Source organism: Crocuta crocuta, unplaced genomic scaffold, assembly GCF_008692635.1.
Source record: "Crocuta crocuta isolate KB4526 unplaced genomic scaffold, BGI_CrCroc_1.0 scaffold242, whole genome shotgun sequence".
Classification (NCBI taxonomy): Eukaryota; Metazoa; Chordata; class Mammalia; order Carnivora; family Hyaenidae; genus Crocuta; species Crocuta crocuta.
Genome location: NW_027528614.1, coordinates 285500 through 306058, shown reverse-complemented (window position 1 = coordinate 306058; position 20559 = coordinate 285500). Strand labels below are relative to the sequence as shown.

The window sequence follows — 20559 nt, the reverse complement described above, 5'->3', positions numbered from 1 at the left end:
GCATCAATAGTCTAGTTACAGGGGTCCCTGGGTGGCTCAGTCGGTTAAGCATCCAACTTCGGCTCAGGTCATGATCTCACATTTTGTGCGTTTGAGCCCTGTGTTGGGCTGTCTGCTGACAGTCAGCTCAGAGCCTGGAGCCTGTTTCAGATTCTGTGTCTCCCTCTCTCTTTGACCCTCCCTTCTCACTGTCCCTCTCTCTCTGTCTCTCTCAGAAATAAATAAAACATTAAAAATTTTTTAAAAAACAGTCTAGTTACAGAAGACTTAGAAAATGAGACATGAGTGTAAAGCTGATTTGGTTAATTACCTAATGTGTGTACTCTAGATTCTCTAAGTTGCTATGTGCTCATAGAAAGGAAAGATGATCCAGGACTTGTTTGATAGGATCACTTCAGGATGAGCCTCTTGAAAAATAAGAAGAATTTGAATAATGAGAAAATAGGGAATCATTTTTGGAATGTAGGAAAAGGGCAGATCTCAGGCATGGAAAGAAGAAAAAACTTTGGGAGTTAATGAGAAAGTGTAGTAGGTGTGGCCATTTTTCTTACTAGAGTTATATTGGAGAGGTATATTTGGAAAGTAACCAGTGGCAGGTGATTGGTGACTTTAGGTGGTGATGGGTGAGGTTGACTCTAGAAGTATATGGAATGGAGCCCATAACTTGAGGTGAGATAACTAAATGCTGAACTAGGGTAGGGGAGGCATAGGAAGGAAAGGAGAAGAGAAATGTGTGGGAGTTGGGGAGAAAGAAGAGAATGATCTGATGTATCCAGTTCCAGAGGGAATATGAGGAGCTGTTAAGTCTGATGACTTGGACATCTATTTTAGGGAAACTGTTTTTTGACCAAGTGAATAAGTAATAGCCTGAAGTACAGATTTGGGGTTTTTTTTTGTTTCAATATTCTTTTAATATTTTTATTTTTTTGAGAGAGAGACAGCTGAGCAGGGGAGGGTCAGAGAGAGATGGAGACACAGAATCTGAAGCAGGCTCCAGGCTCTGAGCTGCCAGCACAGGGCCCGATGCGGGGCTCGAACTCACGAACCATGAGATTATGACCTGAGCTGAAGCTGGACGCTCAACTGACGGAGCCACCCAGGCGCCCCTGAAGTACAGGTTTTGTACTGGAAGTGCAGGTTTGGTGTGGAAATAGCATTGTTAAGGAATGTGTTAAGTAGAAAGGAACTACCCCTCTTAGGGAATTTGAGGGGAAAAAATCGGGGTCTTGAACCAAGCACCTGAGCAAGATGTTTCATGTAGTTGCACAATTCTATGAAGTAAATCTGTTACAGAAGTGGGAGCCAGGCTGCAAGTCCTACTTACTAAGAGTATGATGTTGGGCAGGCTACTTACTTAGCCTCTTGGTACCTATTTCCTCATCTGTAAAAAAAAATAAGTGATAAAAAGTATGTACCTAGGTACGCCTGGGTGGCCCAGTCATAACCGATTGACTCTTGATTTCAGCTCAGGTCACCATCTCGTAGTTTGTGAGATGGAGCCCCATGTCATGCTCTGTGCTGACAGTGAAGAACCTGCTTGGGATTCTCTCTTCTCTCTCTGCCCCTCCCCTGCTTGTGCGTGTGCACATGTGCTCTCTCAAAATAAATGCATAAACGTTAAAAAAAAAGTACATACCTTGTAGGATTATTAAGGGATTAGACACTTGTTTTGTGAAGTGTTTTAAATTTTCACTTTTGTTAGATGTGTTTCATGTTTCACTCTACACTTAATATTTTCAGTTCACTTGTCTAGATGAGATGATGCATAAAATACATAGGAATATTATTTATAAAATGAATACCAAAATTTTGCATTTCAAGTTTTTGATCAACTTCACGACAACTACTTGAGATGCCTCAAAACAACTTCTGCACATGGACACAAATTGTACTTTTTCCTTCAATATACATAGTAATGAAGTTATTAACAACACACTTAAATACAGGCCAAAAAAAAAGGCAAAACAAAAAATAACACAATTTCTATGGTACAGTATGTATGGATAACCCAAAGCCTGGAAAATGGACTTTCATTAATAGAATTAAATATTCTTATTCATAAATAACTTTTACTATTTATTTTTAAATGCTTTTTTTTTTCCCTTGGAGAGAGAGAGAGACAGCGTGAACAGGGGAGGGTCAGAGAGAGAGGGAGTCACAGACTCTGAAACAGGCTCCAGGCTCTGAGCTGGCAGGCAGCACAGAGCCCGACGCGGGGCTCGAACCCACGAACCACGAGATCATGACCTAAGCAAAAGTCGGACGCTTAACCGACTAAGCCACCCAGGCACCCCTCCTCATGTCTTTTAAAGGTCTCTGAGATGATTCTGATAATGCTAAAAGGTTGAAAGTTACTGCTCCTTTTTAAAAAACTTTTATCTCTCTGCCCAACATGGGACTCAGTCTAACAACCCTGAGATCAAGTTACATGCTCTACTGAGCCAGCCAGGTGCCCCCAAACGAGCTATTGTTTTTTCTTAAAGAAATCTCTGTGCCTAACATGGGGCTCAAACTCATGACCTAGAGGTCAACAGTCACGTGCTTTACTGACTGAGCCAGCCAGGTGCCCCTGAACACCAGTTCTTAACCCATGCCCCAATATACCCACCTTCCTCCCCAAAATGCACTGTAATTCTAATTTCTAGTTTTATTTAAAAAATTTTAATGCTTTTATTTTTTTAAATTTTTAAATATTCATTTTTGAGAGAGAGAGAGTACAAGTGGGGGAGGGGCAGAGAGAGGGAGACACAGGATCCAAAGCAAGCTCCAGGCTCTGAGCTGTCAGCACAGAGCCCGATGTGGGGCTCGAACCTGTGAACCATGAGATCGTGACCTGAGCCAAAGTCAGATGCTTAACCGATTGAGCCACCCAGGCGGCCTTTTTATTTATTTGAGAGAGAGCGTGAGCAGGGAAGGGTCAGAGAGAGAGGGAGATACAGAATCTGAAGCAGGGTCCAGGCGCTCAGCACAGAGCCTGATGCGGGGCTCGAACCCACGAACTGTGAGATCATGACCTGAGTCGAAGTAGGACGCCTGACTGAGCCACCCAGGTGCCCTCTAATTTCTATTTTTAAGAATAGCAGAACTTCGTATTTGCAGTAATCCTATCCTTCTATGTTATCATCTCCAAAACCTGTCTCTCCAAGGATATTATTCCTTCAACTAGGCCCTCAATACCTTAAGAACCCAGCATCATCAGGATTCCTTGGTGGCTCAATTGGGTGAGCATCTGACTTCAACTGGGTGTCATGATCTTGTAGCTTATGAGTTCAACCCGTACATCAGGCTCTCTGCTTTCAGCACAGGGCCCACTTTGGATCCTGTTTCCCTCTCTCTCGGCCTCTCCCCTGCTCATGCACTCTAAAAAGTTTCCAGCATCATCTAGCAGTAGGCCTAGTCTAGTCACCTGTTTTACAGAACCACTTGGAGGAAGAGCAGTGTATATTTTCCCTTTTTCTTCACTTTCCCCAATGGAACGGTTCTTAAAAGGAGCCACCAGTTTTTCCTCCTTTCACCCACCCTCACTTAAATTCCTTCCTTAATCAACTCCACAGGGATGGTAGGTTCAACTAGAGTTGAAGTGAATGTCCACCCACATCATCTCCAGCCATCTGTGAAAAGCTGTGTTCCCCTAGGTCCCAATGCTTGCTCAAACAATGCTGACTCATAGGATTTACTCTGTACCCGTGGATGTTTGATGTTCAAAATCTTCCTTCACCATTGTTTCACTTAATACCAACATAAGACCTCACAGAACAAATGTTAGCTCCTCAAAGGACTGAAAAACAGACTCCACAAACGTTTGTACTGATGTACCTGAAACGGCAGATAATGGCTGGGTTTTAAACAAAGAGCCAAACACACTAGGGGTTAAATAAGCTGCTTCTCTTTCCACTGTTTATTATTAATGTACAAAATATACAAAATCAAAAGAAAAAAAATACTCATCCCTCAAATCCATTGTGGCTCTAACCCAAGACCCTGCACAAAAGCCAACCAATCCACTGTTTTCACAGAAAACAACTGATGCCGAGACATGTGAAGGAGAGAGCTGGGGAAGGGCAAGTCAGCTTGTTGCACCCACCCAGGAAGGCACCTGGTGGGATTCAGAGGCAGCTGACAGGGCAAGGGAGCCAGAGGCCTCACACCGACAAGGTTCCAGGTAGGGGCAAAGAGTGCGCCAACTCCTGAAGGCAGTGCATGTAGTGTGACTGTCAGGCCCAGCATGCTGGGCAAGTTGATGAAAAGCTGGTCTCTCTGAAGTGTTTCACAAAGTTTCCAGAATGAGCTGTATGCAAGGGTGGACCAACACCAGCAGCCTCACCTATGCTAGCTAAAACTTCTACTGGATGCAGATGTGAATTGGCCATCACTGAACCTAACAGACCCATGATGCAGACTTTGGGTGTTCACAGAAGGTTGCAAAGTCTTGAGAAAGGACTCAATGTAAAAGCCTGTGTCAGGGCAGAAGTGGGGATGATGTATTCCAGAACTCAAATCCAGCCTGATTGAGCCCTCTCAGTGCAGTGGGATATATAATACCCCTTTTACATCTCCCCACCCCATGAGGAATAATGAACTTGGCTGGGATGATTTCCTAAGTGCAGCTGATCCCATGTCAGTTGTGTGTGCATGTGGAGGACCCACAACAGGAGAGTAGAGGTGTTCTCCAGGATAACCAGCTTTAGGTTCTCAGGCTTTAAGGGCAATACTGGAAAGGGATTTGGGGTTATAGGGCAAATCTCCTCAAAAAAATGAAGCCAACTGGGTCTTCTCTTCAGTCCAGGGTACAGAATGTATCCAGTCTCTCCTCCTCAGACTGGAGGAAAATATGTACATCAATACGCACCAGTGATCAGAAAACCCCAGAAACCCAAGCAGGTGGGAACTGAGGGGGCCGGCTCCTCATCAGCTGGGAAAAGGGGAAAAGTGGGCCTCACAGAAGCCATAACAGGGTAGAAGGAGCAAGGCTGCAGTCCACAGGGGTGTGTGTGGGTGGGGCAGAGGGGGTGGTCACTAGGGTAGGGGGGGCCCGTTGACACCCGGGTGGTAGAAGGCACAGTTGTTCTCATAGCGGCAGTTGCCCTTCATCATGAAATGTCGGCAAACGGGGCGATTTGACATGTCTGTGGGAATGACGGTGGAATGGTTAGATAGAATATGGCTGAGAGGTCACTGCCACCTTTGCCCCCACCTCCTCCCACCCTGCCCCATCCACAGCATCCTGAAAACTATCTTTCAGGGAGACCTGGAATCTTAATGGATTTGGGGAAAGGGCAAAGGGTAGGAATTGAATGCATGCTGAGAATGAGGTGATCTCATGTTTGGCTTAGCACACCCAGGGTACTGATGCTCCCCCACAACCTGTATGGAACACCAAAAACCACATAGGGAACAGGAACTATTCTCACCTCCTCCATGACTGTGGCCTCCATCATGCCCTCGGTGGCCCCCTCCTCCATGGCCAGGGCCATCATGGCCACGGTGCTCATGAGGTGGTGGCCCTCGATGGTCATGGCCTCGGTGACCAGGTACATCATGAGGCCGGTGGCCATGGGGCCCTCCATGTCCAGGGCCTTCATGCGGACGATGTCCACCGCTTCCACCCATGCTCCCACCAGGGCCTTCATGGGGGCGATGTCCGCCACCAGCACCCATACCTCCACCAGGGCCTTCATGGGGGCGATGTCCACTGCCTCCGCCCATGCCGCTGCCAGGGCCTTCATGGGGACGATGGCCACTGCCACTGCCCATGCCACTGCCAGGGCCTTCATGCGGACGATGTCCCCCACCTCCACCCATGCTACCACCAGGGCCTTCATGGGGGCGATGGCCACTGCTGCTGCTCATGCCCCCACCAGGGCCTTCATGAGGACGATGCCCACCACCTCCAACCATGCCCCCACCAGGACCTCCTCTTCCATTTGGGGGTCCTCCTCCAGAGCGACCTCCTCTGGCCCCTCGAAAGGGAGGAGGAGGAGGAGGTTCATTTCCTCCTCGGCCACCACGGCCTCTATGGTATGGTCCAGGACCTGGTCCTGGACCCCCCCGCATTGGGCCACCCCGCATGGGGTCACCTGGGCCATCCCAGAAGGGATCACCCCCTCGTGGAGGGGGTGGGGGACCCAAGAGACGTGGACCCACTGGCCCACCAGGGCCTCCATGAGGACCTGTTAGGAGGAAAAAAGAGACAGTAACAGTTACTTGTTACACTCAGGACAGCCTCTCCCAGCATTAACTACCTCCTCCCACCTTTTGGTCAACCTACACTATTACCAGACCAAAACCAAGCAGGTAAATCCCCCATTCCAACCTCTCATTTACCACCTACCTGGCATGGGTCCCCCAGGTCCAGGGGGGAAGTGCTGCATGGCCTTGGGGCCACCAGGACCTCCTGGTGGGAAACCATTGGCTACTGGACCAGGGCCTAATAGTCCATGTGGCACTGTTTTAAAAAAAAAAAAAAAAAAAAAAAAAAAAAAAGAACAGTCAGCAAGAGGATTCTAGAAGAGTGGCATGACTTCCTACTTAGGTGAGATCCTCTGGCCCTCTCAGACCAACTTAGAGCAATGCTCTGTCCAGTCTTCCCCTCCCAATCTAGCAACAATACCCCTGCTCACCAATGTGAACCCTTTTCCCCGCACCCCAAAGTAGGCTTTCTCCCCCCAGGCCCCAGGGGTGGCCCTGTTGATTACCCAACATCTGCTTGATCTTGTCGGAATAGTCTGGTTGCTTTAGCAGTTCCTCTGAGGGATGACTATTTGGGCTACCCTGTGAGGAGGCAAGGTGAATAAAGAGCAAGGTAAACAACTGGCAGAGAAGAGACAGAGGAGGAGGTAAGTGAGAAGATGAGTACTGGGGTAAAAAGATAGGCAGATTCCAGAGAAAGTGGAAATGAAGAAGGTGGGCTCATACCATGATGGAGGTAAGGATCTCTTGGACATTGATGCCCCCTCCTCCAGGACCCTGGGGGCTCTTCCCAGCACCCATGCTTCCCATGAGATTGGCCAGGACAGGAGGCAACTTGGAGCCACCTGCCCCATCAGGTGAGCCACCAGCTCCCCCGGGCTCGAGGGTCTCAATATATGGGGTCTCATCCATAGAACACTCCTGCAAGAACAGGAGAACAATCAGGACTAACTTTGAAAGAATGGAGAGACACTTCCATTTGAAATGGAAATTAAATGTGAAAGACACATTAAAATCAATCACAATCTCCATTGCCATGTAGCATTCGCTCACCTCATCTAGGGGGATGAGCTTCGGGGGTACAGGTTCATAGGGCTCAGGATCAGGCTCATGAGGACTATTAGGAATGTCACAGGCAAGAAAAAAAAAAAGACAGTCAAATTATTTATTCAAGCTCTCACATTCCCTCCTCGCCTCCAAACCCTTCTAAATTACCCCAGGGCATATTCCCCTTGGCAGTTCAAGCACTTAATATGGGCATGGTTCATGCCTAGGGCGTGAACACTGTTCTGCTCACCTTTCCTTGTTCAGGAAGAGCTCCTGAAGGATTCCTTTCTCCCTCTCAGCCTGGATATATCGCTCCTGGCTATTGCTTCCAGGGGTGACCAGAGGTGAGGGAAGAACTAGGGGTCGTGGGCACACCCAGGGCACCTTCTCTTCCATATTGTCATGGCTTAGACGACGGGCTGTCTCAAATGCATGTCGGTCTGACAGTATCTCTCGTTTAGCTGCTTCACCAAAGTCCTTGATCTTATTCACATTTACTATTGGCAAGGAGAAAAGAGCAAAAGTAAGTACAACCAAGTCCTTTTTAAACTCCTTGTACTACCTACTACACAGGAATCTTGACCTCTAACCTCGTTCAGTTTCATCCAGTTCAAAATAGAAATATTCTCTCAGTTTGCCCTCCTCAGGCCATGTCACAGTCTTCCTCTTCCTGCCTTTCCGGGTCAGCTGGCTAGGATCTCCTGGACTCTCCACTGGCTTTGCATCCAGCGCTCCTGGCTCCAAAGAAGCTGTAAACAAGAGAGGCTTTAGATGCAAGTCCTTTCTTTCAGAAAACCCCCAAACTTGAAGTAATTTCTAGACTTACCTGTATCCATGAGCTCTGGGACTTCAACAGGGGGAACCGGGGTTCCTGGGCGGTCTGTGTCCATAGGCTCACATGGAGGTGCTGGTTCCGGAGAAGAAGGTTTGGCTGTGCTTGGTTCTGTGCTCGTTTTCCCTTCAAATGGGCTTGGCTATTATGAAAGAAAAATAAGTGAATGAGCTGATAAGAAAGCCAAAGTTAAGGTAAGGCAATTAGTCCATGGTCCTAGACAGAATCCCTCATGAGTTCCTATAAAGGAAGACTTTGTCTCTCATACTGCCGACCTCCCACCCACACCCCGGCCCACATCTTGTCCTCCCCAACCATCCCTACCTGTTAAGCCCTTCCCTTCCTTCTACTTTACTTTTGACATCCTGTCACTGACACCTACTGCCCGTGGCTCATACCTTGGCAGCGGTAGGTGACAGCACCTTTTTCTTCTTCTTAATTTTGATACCTGGAACAGGGGCTGAATTGAGGGCATCCAGAAAGCCCAGGCCCTCCATAGCTACAAAAGGAAAAAGCATAAAATGGAATCATTAGACCTCCTTCACAATTCTATTCCTATACACAAATCTGGAAAGCCAATGGAGACTGTGCCTCAACTTAGGGCACAATAAGGGGTACTTGCATGGCTCTGTCAGTTAAGAGTCCCACTTTGGCTCAGGTTCAGGCCCCATTTCGGGCTCTGTGTTAACAAGACAGTCTGTTTGGGATTCTCATTCCCTTTCTCTCTGCCCCTTCCCCACGCATGCACTCACTCTCTGTCTCTCAAACTCTCATACAGGTTATTATTTTTTTTTAAATATTCATTTATTTCTGAGAGAAAGAGGGACAGAGTAGGAGCAGGGGAGGGGCAGAGAGACAGGGAGACACAGAATCTGAAGCAGGCTCCAGGCTCTGAGCTGTTAGCACAGAGCCTGACATTGGCCTCAAACTCACAAACCATGAGATCATGACCTGAATTGAAGTCAGACACTTAACTGACTAAGCCACCCAGACGCCCCTCAAAATAAACTTTAAAAAAATAGTAATAATGAAATAAAAAGGATTAAGACAAAACAAAAACAAAAAACAATAAAACTCAGGACACAATTTCAAGGTGCTAAGAAGCATATGCTGGATTTGTATAAGAAATGCTTGTTATTCTTATTAAAAATTTTTTATTTATTTTTAATTTACATAATCTCTACACACCCAACATGGGGCTCAAACTCACAACCTGGAGATCAAGAATTGCATGCTCTTCCAACTGAGCCAGCCGGGCACCCCTATTCTTTTTTTCTTTTAAAGGCAAACAACTTGTAGCTTGATTATGAATTAGAAATCAGGTAACTGAAGAAGCCAGCCCCATGGACATGACAGAATATCCTGCAGCTGGTAGTGCTCCTAACCAGTCACTGAATATCAGCACACCTCCATACCAACTCTAAAAGTATCCCTAAGTAATCCTATGAAAGGGGAGCTCCAAAGGTTCAAAAATTAAGACACACACACACACACACACTTAAGACACAAAAAAATCCATCCCCTACCTACCCCCCAACATTCATTCCCATGAAAAGAGTTTGTTCCCAATTCCAAGTAAATTCCTCCACTTTAGACTCACGCTGTGGTGGGATGATCTTCACTTTGATCTCTTTGGTGGCATTCGGTGTTGTGTTCAGGGGCTTGTATTTCTTCTCTGCAGGGGGTGCAGCATCTCCTGGAGCAACTGTGGTGCTGTCAGAAGAGGAACAGTCAACATCTCTGACTCACCCTGACTTACCCCTTCTTTCTTCCTCATGTCCATAGACATAACCCATGCAGAAAGTCAGGATGTGGTCTATACCTCTGACGCTTGAGGGGGATGGGTTTAAGGTTGTACTTGTCAGAAACCACCACTGCACTGGCATTCTTCTTCACAGGCACCAAAGATGGGGTCTCCAGCTCTAGCCCTAGGGGGAAGGAAGAAACATGATATTGGGGTTGAACTCACTCCCATTCTTAACTCTTTTTCCCTGGTCCAACCCCAAATCTTCATCCAGCCCAAGCTTCACCCACTGGTCTTCCTTCTTCTGTATGTGTGCCCGTATCATAAATCAGCTATTCCACCAAAAGACCCTAGGTATGCATCTGCCCCCAGACTGTCCCAAGACCAGCCAACAGCCCTACCAGTGGAACGGAACTTGGCATGACTAGGTGCTGTGGTTCGGAGAGACTTGGGCTTCTCTTTCTTCTTCTCTGGGGCCTCCTCAGCCCGGGTCTCAGCTTTCACCTCAGTTAAGGGTCGCTCAGGAGGGGTGGTTCGACTCTTCCCCTCTTCTTTACGTTTTTTCTTATCTTTTTCTGTTATTAAAAAATGAAGCAGAAAAGGATTTTACTTAAAAAGAAACTGTTAGAAGTGAAGCAGACTCAAGGTACTGAAGGCCATGTCCCAGTGGGAAAAAAAATACATACAAGGGATAGAAGACTAAGGAGCTTACCAGCAGGCTGGGTACTGCTCTGGGAGCGGATGACAGCCATCCAGTCACTGACAAGGACTGAAGCCAATTTCCGGAGCTCTGCAGGTGAGAGTAAGGAGAAATGCCTAGGTAATTAAAAATATTATTCTTCCAATAACAGAAAATAGAGATGTTTAAAGATATACCATGAAAACTTGTTTAACAGAAAAAGTAATTCAGAGTTTTAAGAAGAATATGGGATAGGATTAAAAACCAAACTCTTCAAAATGGAACAATGAATCACATAATAGTCTTCGATTCCAATTCAACACTGGGTGTGGGGATGGGGAAGGGGGGGAATGAACATCAATTACACACAGAATACATTATAAAAACTACATCAGTTGTTTTACATATATTTCATGTGGTTGTTATAAACCTGAAGATTTTTAAACCTCCTTCACAGACATAGAAGTTAGAAAGCCAGAAAAACAGCAGAACAAAGCTAGTGCCAATGCTCTTCCCCTAACCAGTATTACTGTGTTGTCCTAAAGGCAAACAAAGTTTAAAGGAGGCAGATTTAGACCCATTTTTTTTTAAGTTTATTTTGAAAGAGTGAGCTTGAGCAGGGGAGGGGCAGAGAGAGAGAGAGGGAATATGGGAATATGAGAATCTCAAGCAGGCTCCATGCCTCCAGCACAGAGCTGGCTTCCAGCACAGAGCTAGCCTCCGGGCTGCAACCCAGGAACCTTGAGATCATGACCTGAGCCAAAATTAAGCATCAGACTCTTGGTTTTGGTTCAGGTCATGATCTTACAGTTCGTGGTATAGAGCCCCTTGCCAGGCTCTGCACTCATAGCGCTGAGCCTGCTCGGGATTCTTTCTCTTCCTTTCTCTCTGCCCCTCCTGCCACCCATCAAAAATAAATAAACTTTAAAAAAATAAAATATTTTCTAGGCCATCATCTTTGTAAGAATGCTACTAGTGATAATGGCTTTTAAAAATCAATTAAGTGTAGCAAAAGCAAAGAGCTTAAAGCAGACCAATTTAGGAATGGGAAACAAAGGCATTGTTTATCTAGAGAAGATGATCAGAGAGAAGAAAGATGATCAGAGAATTTAAAGATAAAAGACAATATGTCTTTCCAAGTATGTGGAGGAAAAAAAAAATCCTTTACAGCTCTTGCTTTTTGTACTTGGCAAATAACACATCTATGGCACCTCTCCTCTTGCCAATATTTTCACTCATTTACAGACTCGTTTAATAATGAGATTGTTGAAAACATTAAAACCTAACTTTTCAAATATTCACACAACCAGCAATTTCTATACTTAAGGCAACAACTTAATGCATCCCCAATGCAGGGATATCCTAAACCTTTTTGGAACAACTGAAACTATGGTCTAGTAAGACTTTACAGTTTATAAGGAATATATAAATTACAGTATCCAAAGTGGCAGCACAAGTGAGCCAACTGGAAAACAGGGAACAATATATCTGACAAAGAATAAGAGATGGGCAATGATTTAATAGGGTCTTTTGTAATGTATGTTACATTACAAATTATTATTAAAGATACTCTGTGATGTCATAAATTAGAAATGCTCAGTATCTAAAGGGCAGAATACATCTAAAACAATGGAAAGCGAGAGATCTTTCACTGAAAGAATTCTGTGAGTTAAACCCTTTACTTCTGTAAATTTTCTGTGCTTTCTCCTAGAGATAAAAGAACTTCAGATAGGCTTACCTAGGTCTACATGCTTCTTCCATACCAAACTGCCAAAGCCTCTTTCCAAAAAGACCTAGGACAGTACTCCTTTCAGTCAACAGAGCAAGCCTGTATTCTGATCAGGGGATTAGCTCTGCTAGAATCACCTGTGGGATACTAGTGTCTTGTGCTTGTGGTTTGTACACTGGGTATAAACCCTTTTTTTCACTACAGAAAAGCTGTGACTTTCGGACCTGCTCCATTTCTGACCTGGGCTGGTTCACCCCTCCTTAGGCAACCTGGTGGTCCCCCGCTCCTGGGACGTCACCATATTGATGCCAAACTTAATGTGGACACCCGATCAGCATAGTGCACTACAGCCCAGAACTCCTGGGCTCAAGCAATCCTCCAGCCTCAGCCTCCCGAGTAGCTGGGACTATAGGCGCACGCCACCACGCCCAGCAGGCTGTGACTTTCTGGAGCCAGGCTCTGTCTCCAAGCCACAACTGTATGGCCCTTGCTAAGGGCTCCACAACGCTTTGTCTTAGAAAAGGAAAGATTCTATTGATACCAAAGCTATGATCTACTCCAGTAGTCAAAGTTCCAACCATGCCCGAAAGAAAGGTGTTTACTGGTAGAAACAGTGTATCTATTGTAAAGAAAATACACACTGAAGGTCTCAGAATATGCTTTATATTTAGAAAAACAGAAAGAGTGATGATGACACTCTCTAGGATGGTACTATTTTCCCGAAAAAATTTTAAGTGTATGCCTTTTACACCAAGAGATATTAAGAATCAGCTTCTAGTTAAAAGTGTAGCGTCTTATTTTACATTCAACAGTAGAGAAAAGGACAAATCTCATTCAGAATTGAGAACAGGAAAGGAGAACAGGTTAGAGAAACTCAATTTTTAAAAGAAAGAAAAAAGCAATGTGAGGTAGGAAGGAGTTAACAGGACAGTTCAAGGATGGGAGTGAGACATGGAGAGAACTATGTGGAAGTAATGAGGAAGGACTATGACAGAAAGGAAGGACTGGCCCCTACCTTCATCCTCACTTGACTTGCTGAGTTGCTTCACCAGTTTGGCCGTGTTGTTCTATGAGAGACAGGGAGAAAGGTTAAGTGCTAGGAGGAAAATAAGTCCTTTCAGAGCTAACAACTGCACAAACTCACTGACAGTTTCTTTTATTATTATTATTATTTTTCTAGATTTTATTTTTAAGTAATCTCTATACCCAACATGGGGCTTGAACCCCTAACTCCAAGATCAAGAGTCACACTCTTTTTTTTTTTTTACAGAATTTTATAAGTTTTTTTTTTTTTAATGTTTTATTTATTTCTAGGAGAGAGAGAGAGACAGCGTGAGCAGGGGATGGTCAGAGAGAGAGGGAGTCACAGACTGAAACAGGCTCCAGGCTCTGAGCTGGCAGTCAGCACAGAGCCCGACGCGGGGCTCGAACCCACGAACCACGAGATCATGACCTAAGCGAAACTCGGACGCTTAACCGACTAAGCCACCCAGGCGCCCCAAGAATCACACTCTTCTGACTGAGCCAGCCAGGTGCCCCAGCCACAATCTTTTTCTTCTTAAAGTTTATTCTGAAAGAGACTGATAGCATGGTAGGGGAGGGGAAGAGTGATAGAGGACAGAGAGAGAATCCCAAGTAGGCTTGCCGTTGTGGCGCTCGAAACCATAAAGCTGTGAGCTGAAACCAAGAATCAAATGCTTAACTGACTGAGCCACCCAGGTGCCACTCCCCCACCCTACAATTTCTTAATAGTCCGTAACTGCAACTTTTACTTTACCTTTTACAAAACCTTCGTAGACATACTTTTATTTTTTTAAGTTTATTTCTTTTGGAGAGAGTGAGCAAGTGTGAGCAGGGGAGGGGTAGAGAAAGAGGGAGTGAGAGAATCCCAAGCAGGCTCTGTGCTGTCAGTGCAGAGCCCAGTGTGGGGCTTGAACTCACCAACTGTGAGATCATGACCTGAGCTGAAACCATGAGTCAGATGCTTAACTGATTGAGTCGCCCAGGTGCCCCTTTGTAGACATACTCATACATAAGCCTTAAAACAAGAGGGGTGCATGGGTGGCTCAGTTAAGCAATCGACTCTTGGCTTCGGCTCAGTTCATGAACTTACAGTTTCAGGAGTTCAAGCCCTGAGTTAGGCTCTGCACTGGCAGCAAGGAGACTGCTTGGGATTCCTTCTTCCTCTCTCTCTGTTCTTTCTTCACTTGAATTAATTAGCTCTTTCTCAAATAAATGAAACTAAAAAAAATTTTAAAAGTGGCACAATGTCACTTAAAATAACAAGCAAAAAAACACCAACAAAGGATGAAAAAACTGAGGCTCAAATACATTAAGTGCCCCAGACACACACCTATTAAATTTAGTTTTCTGATACTAAATTCCTAGATATTCTTTTTTTTAAAATTTTTTTTTTACATTTATTTATTTTTGAGAAGCAGACCATGAGCAGGGGAGGGGTAGAGAGGGAGATACAGAATCTAAAGCAGGCTCTAGGCTCTGAGCTGTCAGCACAGAGTTTGACACGGGGCTCAAACCCACAAACCTGGAGATCATGACCTGAGCTGAACTTGTACACTTAATCAACTGAGCCACCCAGGCTCCCCAAATTCCTAGAAAAATTTTTTCTACCACTCTCCTTCACAGGCCCAAGACTGCAACGCCATCAGTGCCAGTGTAAGTATTTTATCTGTTAGGCTAAAGTAAAAAGGAAGCACTAGGGTTGTAAAGCTTAAGGTACCTGCTTGAGATGGTCCACAGTGAGCGGTAGGTGCTGCAGGGTCAGCAGAATTTGCTGCAAGAGGGGAATGTTGTTGGTTGTCTTTGAATAGGTCAGCCAATTGTTAAGAAGCTTGTAGCCACCAACATCAATAAACCTGCAGGCAGGTAGGAGAATCTGTAATGCCCTTCCTAGGTTTTAGAGTGCCACATCCCACACTCCTACTCCCCCATCAATGACCTAGAAACCCCAGGCCTCACCTCCCCCACCTTCTAATATCTTCCCATCCCAGCCTCCCAGATCCCCACTTACTTGACCAGTATTTCTGGTGACTGGGTCTGCAGGAGAATGTTCAAGTAAGTGCATCGACTCACCATCTTTCGTGCTTCCTTCATCAGGCTGTGGGAGGGAAATGAAGGTTAGAAACAGAGTGGCTATAGCTCCTCTTCTTTCAGCAGAAGCATCTCTAATCTGTGGGAGTGCCTAAAAATCCCTGAGGACTTGGGACTTTGAAACAGTAAAAGAGTCACACAAGCCTCTTGGAAGATGGGATGGATCCAGAGTGAAATGAAAACCTATGAGAGGATGGAAGACAACTCAGGCGACACTGAAGTCTCTGATCTGGGGAGGTGAGCATCACTGCTACCACACAGGACACACATGATTCTGCTTCCTGGTGAAGAATCCTAGCACTAACAGCCATGCGTTCATAGTCTGTTCAGGAGTGGCTTAGTCCTTTGCTTTCCCTGGGCAACTGGAGGGTCCCTAAAGGGAAAATGACACTTTGGGTATGGGGAATGTGACCCAAAACAGAATCAAGAATTCTGCTCCCCTGCTCCCTTCCTTCCAAAATGTGGCACCCTCAAGACCGTGGATATCCAAATATCCAAGTTCCATTATGGGCAGAAACCAAGGGATCACCTTTTCCTATCACTTACTCTAAAATTACTGGGTTTCAATCGTATTCCCACTGACTCTCCTTTTCCCCTCCAAGAACACTCATTCCTGTCTCCCTTACTTAAGGTCCTATTATAACATACAATAGCCATTACCCACAATGAATCCAAAGATAGGCAGACTCACCTGAAGATCTTGGAAATGCCATCCACACTCTTGACTTCCCCATCTCGGTTAAGGAAGCTATCCAGGCCCTTGAGAAGCTCTTTGGGATCTATGGGACCCGAACCCATGATTGAGGTTTCTAAGACAAGGACAAAACAAACCCAGAGAATAAGTGGGCAGCAAGGAGAGTCCCACTATGCCATCTAATAAATTCCATTTTTATATCTGGCAAAATTTTGTGACTAATTATTCAATCTATATTCAACTACTCTCACCATTTTCTAGATATAAAAATCAAAACAGACCATCACACCACTGAGAAAAAAGGCCTGGCAAGTTAAGTGTGGTGTTAATACAGGATTGAATTAGGAGACAATTAGATTGGAGGACTGGGCAGTACACCTTTCTCTCTTCCTCCCAGTTGCATCCTTTCAAGATAGCTAACTTCACTAAATTGTATTAGAGCTAAGAATCAAGTGCCCATAACAAAACACTCAACATTCCAAAGCATTTTTGCTTATTGTTAGTTCCTGTTTCTCCTTAGCAGCTGATAAATTTGGTCTGAAAAAAACCTGGAGCTTGATAAGAACTGGGCAAATCTTGGACAAGGTTAAATGTCTTCTAACATTAGTCCGTTCAGTTCCTTTTTATCTTAGTCTATTTAGTCATAATCACCTCAAGCGGCAGGATATGCTCTGCTCGCACTTGGAGACAATCAGCTAAAACGGCAGGTGATACAAAACTTGGTAACAAAACTTTTCCCTCAAGAGAGTTGAGGGGAGCTCTCAGAAATGGAGACAAATGGACATAAAAGAAATCAAGCTGGCACTCCTCAGCCTTGAACAGAATTGGCACTCATTAACCAAATACTGCACGTTATATTGTTTTAAAGGCAAGAGGAAGACTGCTTTGTGATTTCAAGAGCAAAGACACAAATCTGATCACACTCCTCTCCTAAATCACACTACAATCCAAGATCTCCAAGAAAGGCCTGAAATTAGAAACCATACAGCCAAAAAGAATGGAGTAAAGCTAGAAGCTGGAAAAATGCCATTAAATTTTTAAGTAACTACTTTAGACCAGGTTAGAAAAGGAGCTCATTAAAAGCTAAACTCTGTTATGGGACGAAGTGTGAAGCAATTTCTAGGCCAGAACTCAAGGTAATTTAGAATCAGTGTGGCTCTGATTGGGATTTTTATCCACAATGCCTCTAAACATTGACTTCTGAGAACCAAAAAAGAAAGCTACCTCAGTAATATTTGCGCTTGGAATATAAGGTTAACATTGGTTAGAAAGGAGGCAAGAAAATAACTTCTTGCCTTCTGCTTCTAGTACAGACAACAGGATCTCAGTAGAAGGGTGGGAAAATCAGTGTTTTACAATGATGTCTGAATTTTGTGCAGAAAAGAGAACAAGTTCTTATAAAATAACAAACTCATTTTATATGTTCTCAGACAACTAAAAAAGATAAACAAGCATACAATCTCAACTTTTTAGTCCTCTCAACAAAAAGGGCAATAAATTTCCAAATAGATCCTAACAGCCTAGGGAAGAAGCAGCAGAAGCAGGGAAGATGTTGGTTCTTGAGATCATAACCTGTGGGCTGAATAGAGAGGAGATAAGGTAAGAAATGCTGAGAGGTGAGTAACTCTGGGTGAACCGTGCTGTTGTTGCTGCTGCCCTGGAACCTCCACAAAGACAGGTAGAACCTGAATTCAGAGGAAAAAACACTCAAGTAGAACACTGGATAAGATTAGAAGCCCATGGGCCAAATCCACTGAAATCCACTGATTCTTAGAGGCAGACATGGATATAAAGGCATTTTTCCCATGCAGTAAGATACTACATAAAGTGATATACAGATACTATACCAAGAGATACACAGATACAATGAGATACACAAAACAGATTTCCCATTTGTTAGAGATTAGAAAAGCAATGAGTGAATCCAAAGTAATACATATCATCAACGAAAATATACACAATTTGACAAAAGCCTTAAATTAAATAACACTTCAAACCAGTGCTACTCCCCCACCCCTGCCCCTTCCAGCCAAATACAGCTGATCCCAATGATTCAAACTGAGAGTAGGATATACATCGCCTTGGAGAACTACCTTTGGCATATCCAAGTCTGAGCCAAACCAACAGGACTACTACCCCTACTTCCTTCAGAAACTCAAACAAAAAGTGTCACCCGAGCTCAAATGTTCCTTCAGTTAAGAGGGTGGGAGAGAAGAGAATATCTATACCCAGGAAAGGGACCAATGAACGCAAAGCTAAATCCTATCCAGTGCCTTCTTGCTGGAAATGGGAACCAGGGACAACTTTTTCATTCCCATTCATAACAAGCAATAATCATGAGGGGAAGTGAGAAGATAAGGCCGATATGTTAAATATTAGGTTTCCGCTATTATTTTTCCTATCTATATTTTGGAAGTATAATTAACAAAACTAAAGTTTGTCTTCTAAGTACCAATCATGAGAAAATGTAAATGGGTTTTCTCATGGCTTTCCTACAGGCAAATTAGTTTTCACTCACTTAAAATTAAGGACTCCAAATGTCTTACAACCAAATTTCCTTACTTCAAAGTCAGTACATTCTGAAAGAAGATACAAGGCACTCAAGTGGAAAGAAATGAAGAGTCTAAATTCCTGGCACAGGCCTACAGTGGAAAAGCCAAAGGAGTTGAACAGGGAAGGAGGGGCAGTAACCAAGTGTCAACATTACCCAGTCATATCTGGAGCCTGGAATGAATACTTGAGGAAGCTTTCTGGAACCAAAAATAATCTAGGGCATGACATGTTTGCTTTTAATTTCCTTCAAGATAGAACATACAGAATAAGGGGGGATGGGGAGAGGGAAATAACCCCAGCCTTATATCCACCTTGTTCTAAGCTGTGCATTCCTTCTTATGGAGGATATTGCAAGCGGAGATGAGCATTACTGACACAGGCATTGATTTTCTACCTTTCTTACCAGAAACTTAAAAAGTCCTTAAGTGACACCAACTCCTGCCTCTAAAATGAGTTTTCCTTGAGGGTTATTCAATTAACAAGGTGAAAAATACCTAGGTTGGCAAAAATTATTCCATATGCATCACCAAGAAAAAACAACTTAATTGGTTCAGGACAAAAACCCTATGAAAATCGGAGCCCTTCTAAAAACAATCACGACACTCTTATAACAAACGAAGGAGTCTGAGTTTACCTTGAGAAGTCTTAGCACTTCTGGAAAATGTTTTGTACCTGACCTTACACTGCCCTCCCCGCTCCTTTTCTTGGTTTTGAGGTTATTTCCAATAGGGCTCAGTGGACTGAAATAGGTCTCTTGGGTAATGTATAAGGCCTTACCTCTCCTAAGTATAAGCCCCTATCCGTCAAACTCCTTTTGAAAACCTGGTACAGTGGCCTCCCCAAAACCTTACTTGCCATTCAGTAAGGATGTAAAATCACCTCCCACCCGCCAGCAAAGTATCCCAGAAAATAACTCTGGCCACAAACTACAAGGATCAGGTTCTCCAAGGTTCTCTGGATGGATGTGATTTCCCTATCTCCCATGTTAAGGAAGATCTTCTTTATTAATCCCCTGTTCACTAGAGATCAGGAACCCCAATGGGCAGAATGTTCAGCTCCCAAGCAAGATATGCTGCAGAGGCACATGGCAAACTGCTTAAAAGATAAAAAAAAAACTTGTGGTCAATAGACACGTGGAAGAGTCCCTCCCACCCAATCCAGAAGTTTAAGCACTAATTAGAGAATCCATACCCAACAGAAAATTAGCCCTGAAGTCTCACCAAGTCACCACAGGACAGCTGTTCAAAAGGGATTTCCAATTCTGCCTAGAGTCCACTCTTCAAGGCAGGACTTTACAAAAAAAATGAAAGTATATAGAGAGTTGGACAAAGATTTGACTAAAAAAGTTGGAGGAAGATAGATAAGGGACAGGACACCCAATACCACCCTCAGATAGGGCATGGCTTTGAACATGCACCAACTGCTAAAGCACTGCATGAGTTGAAAATGAAGAAGACATTATTTTCCCATTAATGTTTAAGGAATTTCTTTCTAAAGGGAAGGAAAAAGAAATTCAAAAGGGTGGTTCTTTGGAAATAAGAAATGAAGGTTGTGAAATGTAATACCAGAAAGGTTTTGCTTACCAGACACCGTAGTAGCTTGCATCCCCCTGCCTTGAGTTTACAACTGCTGCTTCCTTTCCTATTCACTTCTCATCCTAGTACCAATGTACAGGAGCTAAGCAACTGGAGAACGTGACACAGCACTGAACACAAAGAGTTTATCCCCAAACCCAGGGGTGGGAATAAGGGTGATTTAAAAGAAGTTCTCAGGTACCACCATCCCCCGGGTCTATACAAAGTGACCAAATGCAGGCCCAAGGACTGGTTCCTGGGCAGAAATGGCGCATTTCAGTGTCATTAGGCCCCATTTGTCTATTCAAGTCACTTTCGCAAGTCCTCTTTTCACCAGTATCCCCCACCACACACCTACACACACACACACACACACACAGCTCTCTCTCTCTCTCTCACACACACAC

General features: G+C 44.4%; 1 protein-coding gene across 3 annotated transcripts in view; it reads right to left on the bottom strand.

Moving 5' to 3' along the window:
• Positions 1–3870: 3870 nt before the first annotated feature.
• Positions 3871–20559, bottom strand: part of PPP1R10 (protein phosphatase 1 regulatory subunit 10) — a 19978-nt gene continuing 3289 nt past the window's right edge. For all 3 annotated transcript variants that reach the window (XM_077754980.1, XM_077754981.1, XM_077754979.1), the window contains exons 3-20: positions 16023–16140; positions 15252–15338; positions 14961–15096; positions 13236–13287; positions 10525–10602; positions 10214–10387; positions 9891–9996; positions 9669–9781; positions 8467–8567; positions 8063–8210; positions 7827–7985; positions 7487–7733; positions 7243–7306; positions 6916–7110; positions 6696–6771; positions 6332–6445; positions 5412–6170; positions 3871–5126 (exon numbers count right to left, since the gene is read on the bottom strand). In XM_077754980.1, the coding sequence (XP_077611106.1) occupies positions 5017–5126; positions 5412–6170; positions 6332–6445; positions 6696–6771; positions 6916–7110; positions 7243–7306; positions 7487–7733; positions 7827–7985; positions 8063–8210; positions 8467–8567; positions 9669–9781; positions 9891–9996; positions 10214–10387; positions 10525–10602; positions 13236–13287; positions 14961–15096; positions 15252–15338; positions 16023–16129 (2826 nt within the window). In that variant the 5' untranslated portion in view covers positions 16130–16140 and the 3' untranslated portion in view covers positions 3871–5016. The remainder of the gene's footprint in view (positions 5127–5411; positions 6171–6331; positions 6446–6695; positions 6772–6915; positions 7111–7242; positions 7307–7486; positions 7734–7826; positions 7986–8062; positions 8211–8466; positions 8568–9668; positions 9782–9890; positions 9997–10213; positions 10388–10524; positions 10603–13235; positions 13288–14960; positions 15097–15251; positions 15339–16022; positions 16141–20559) is intronic.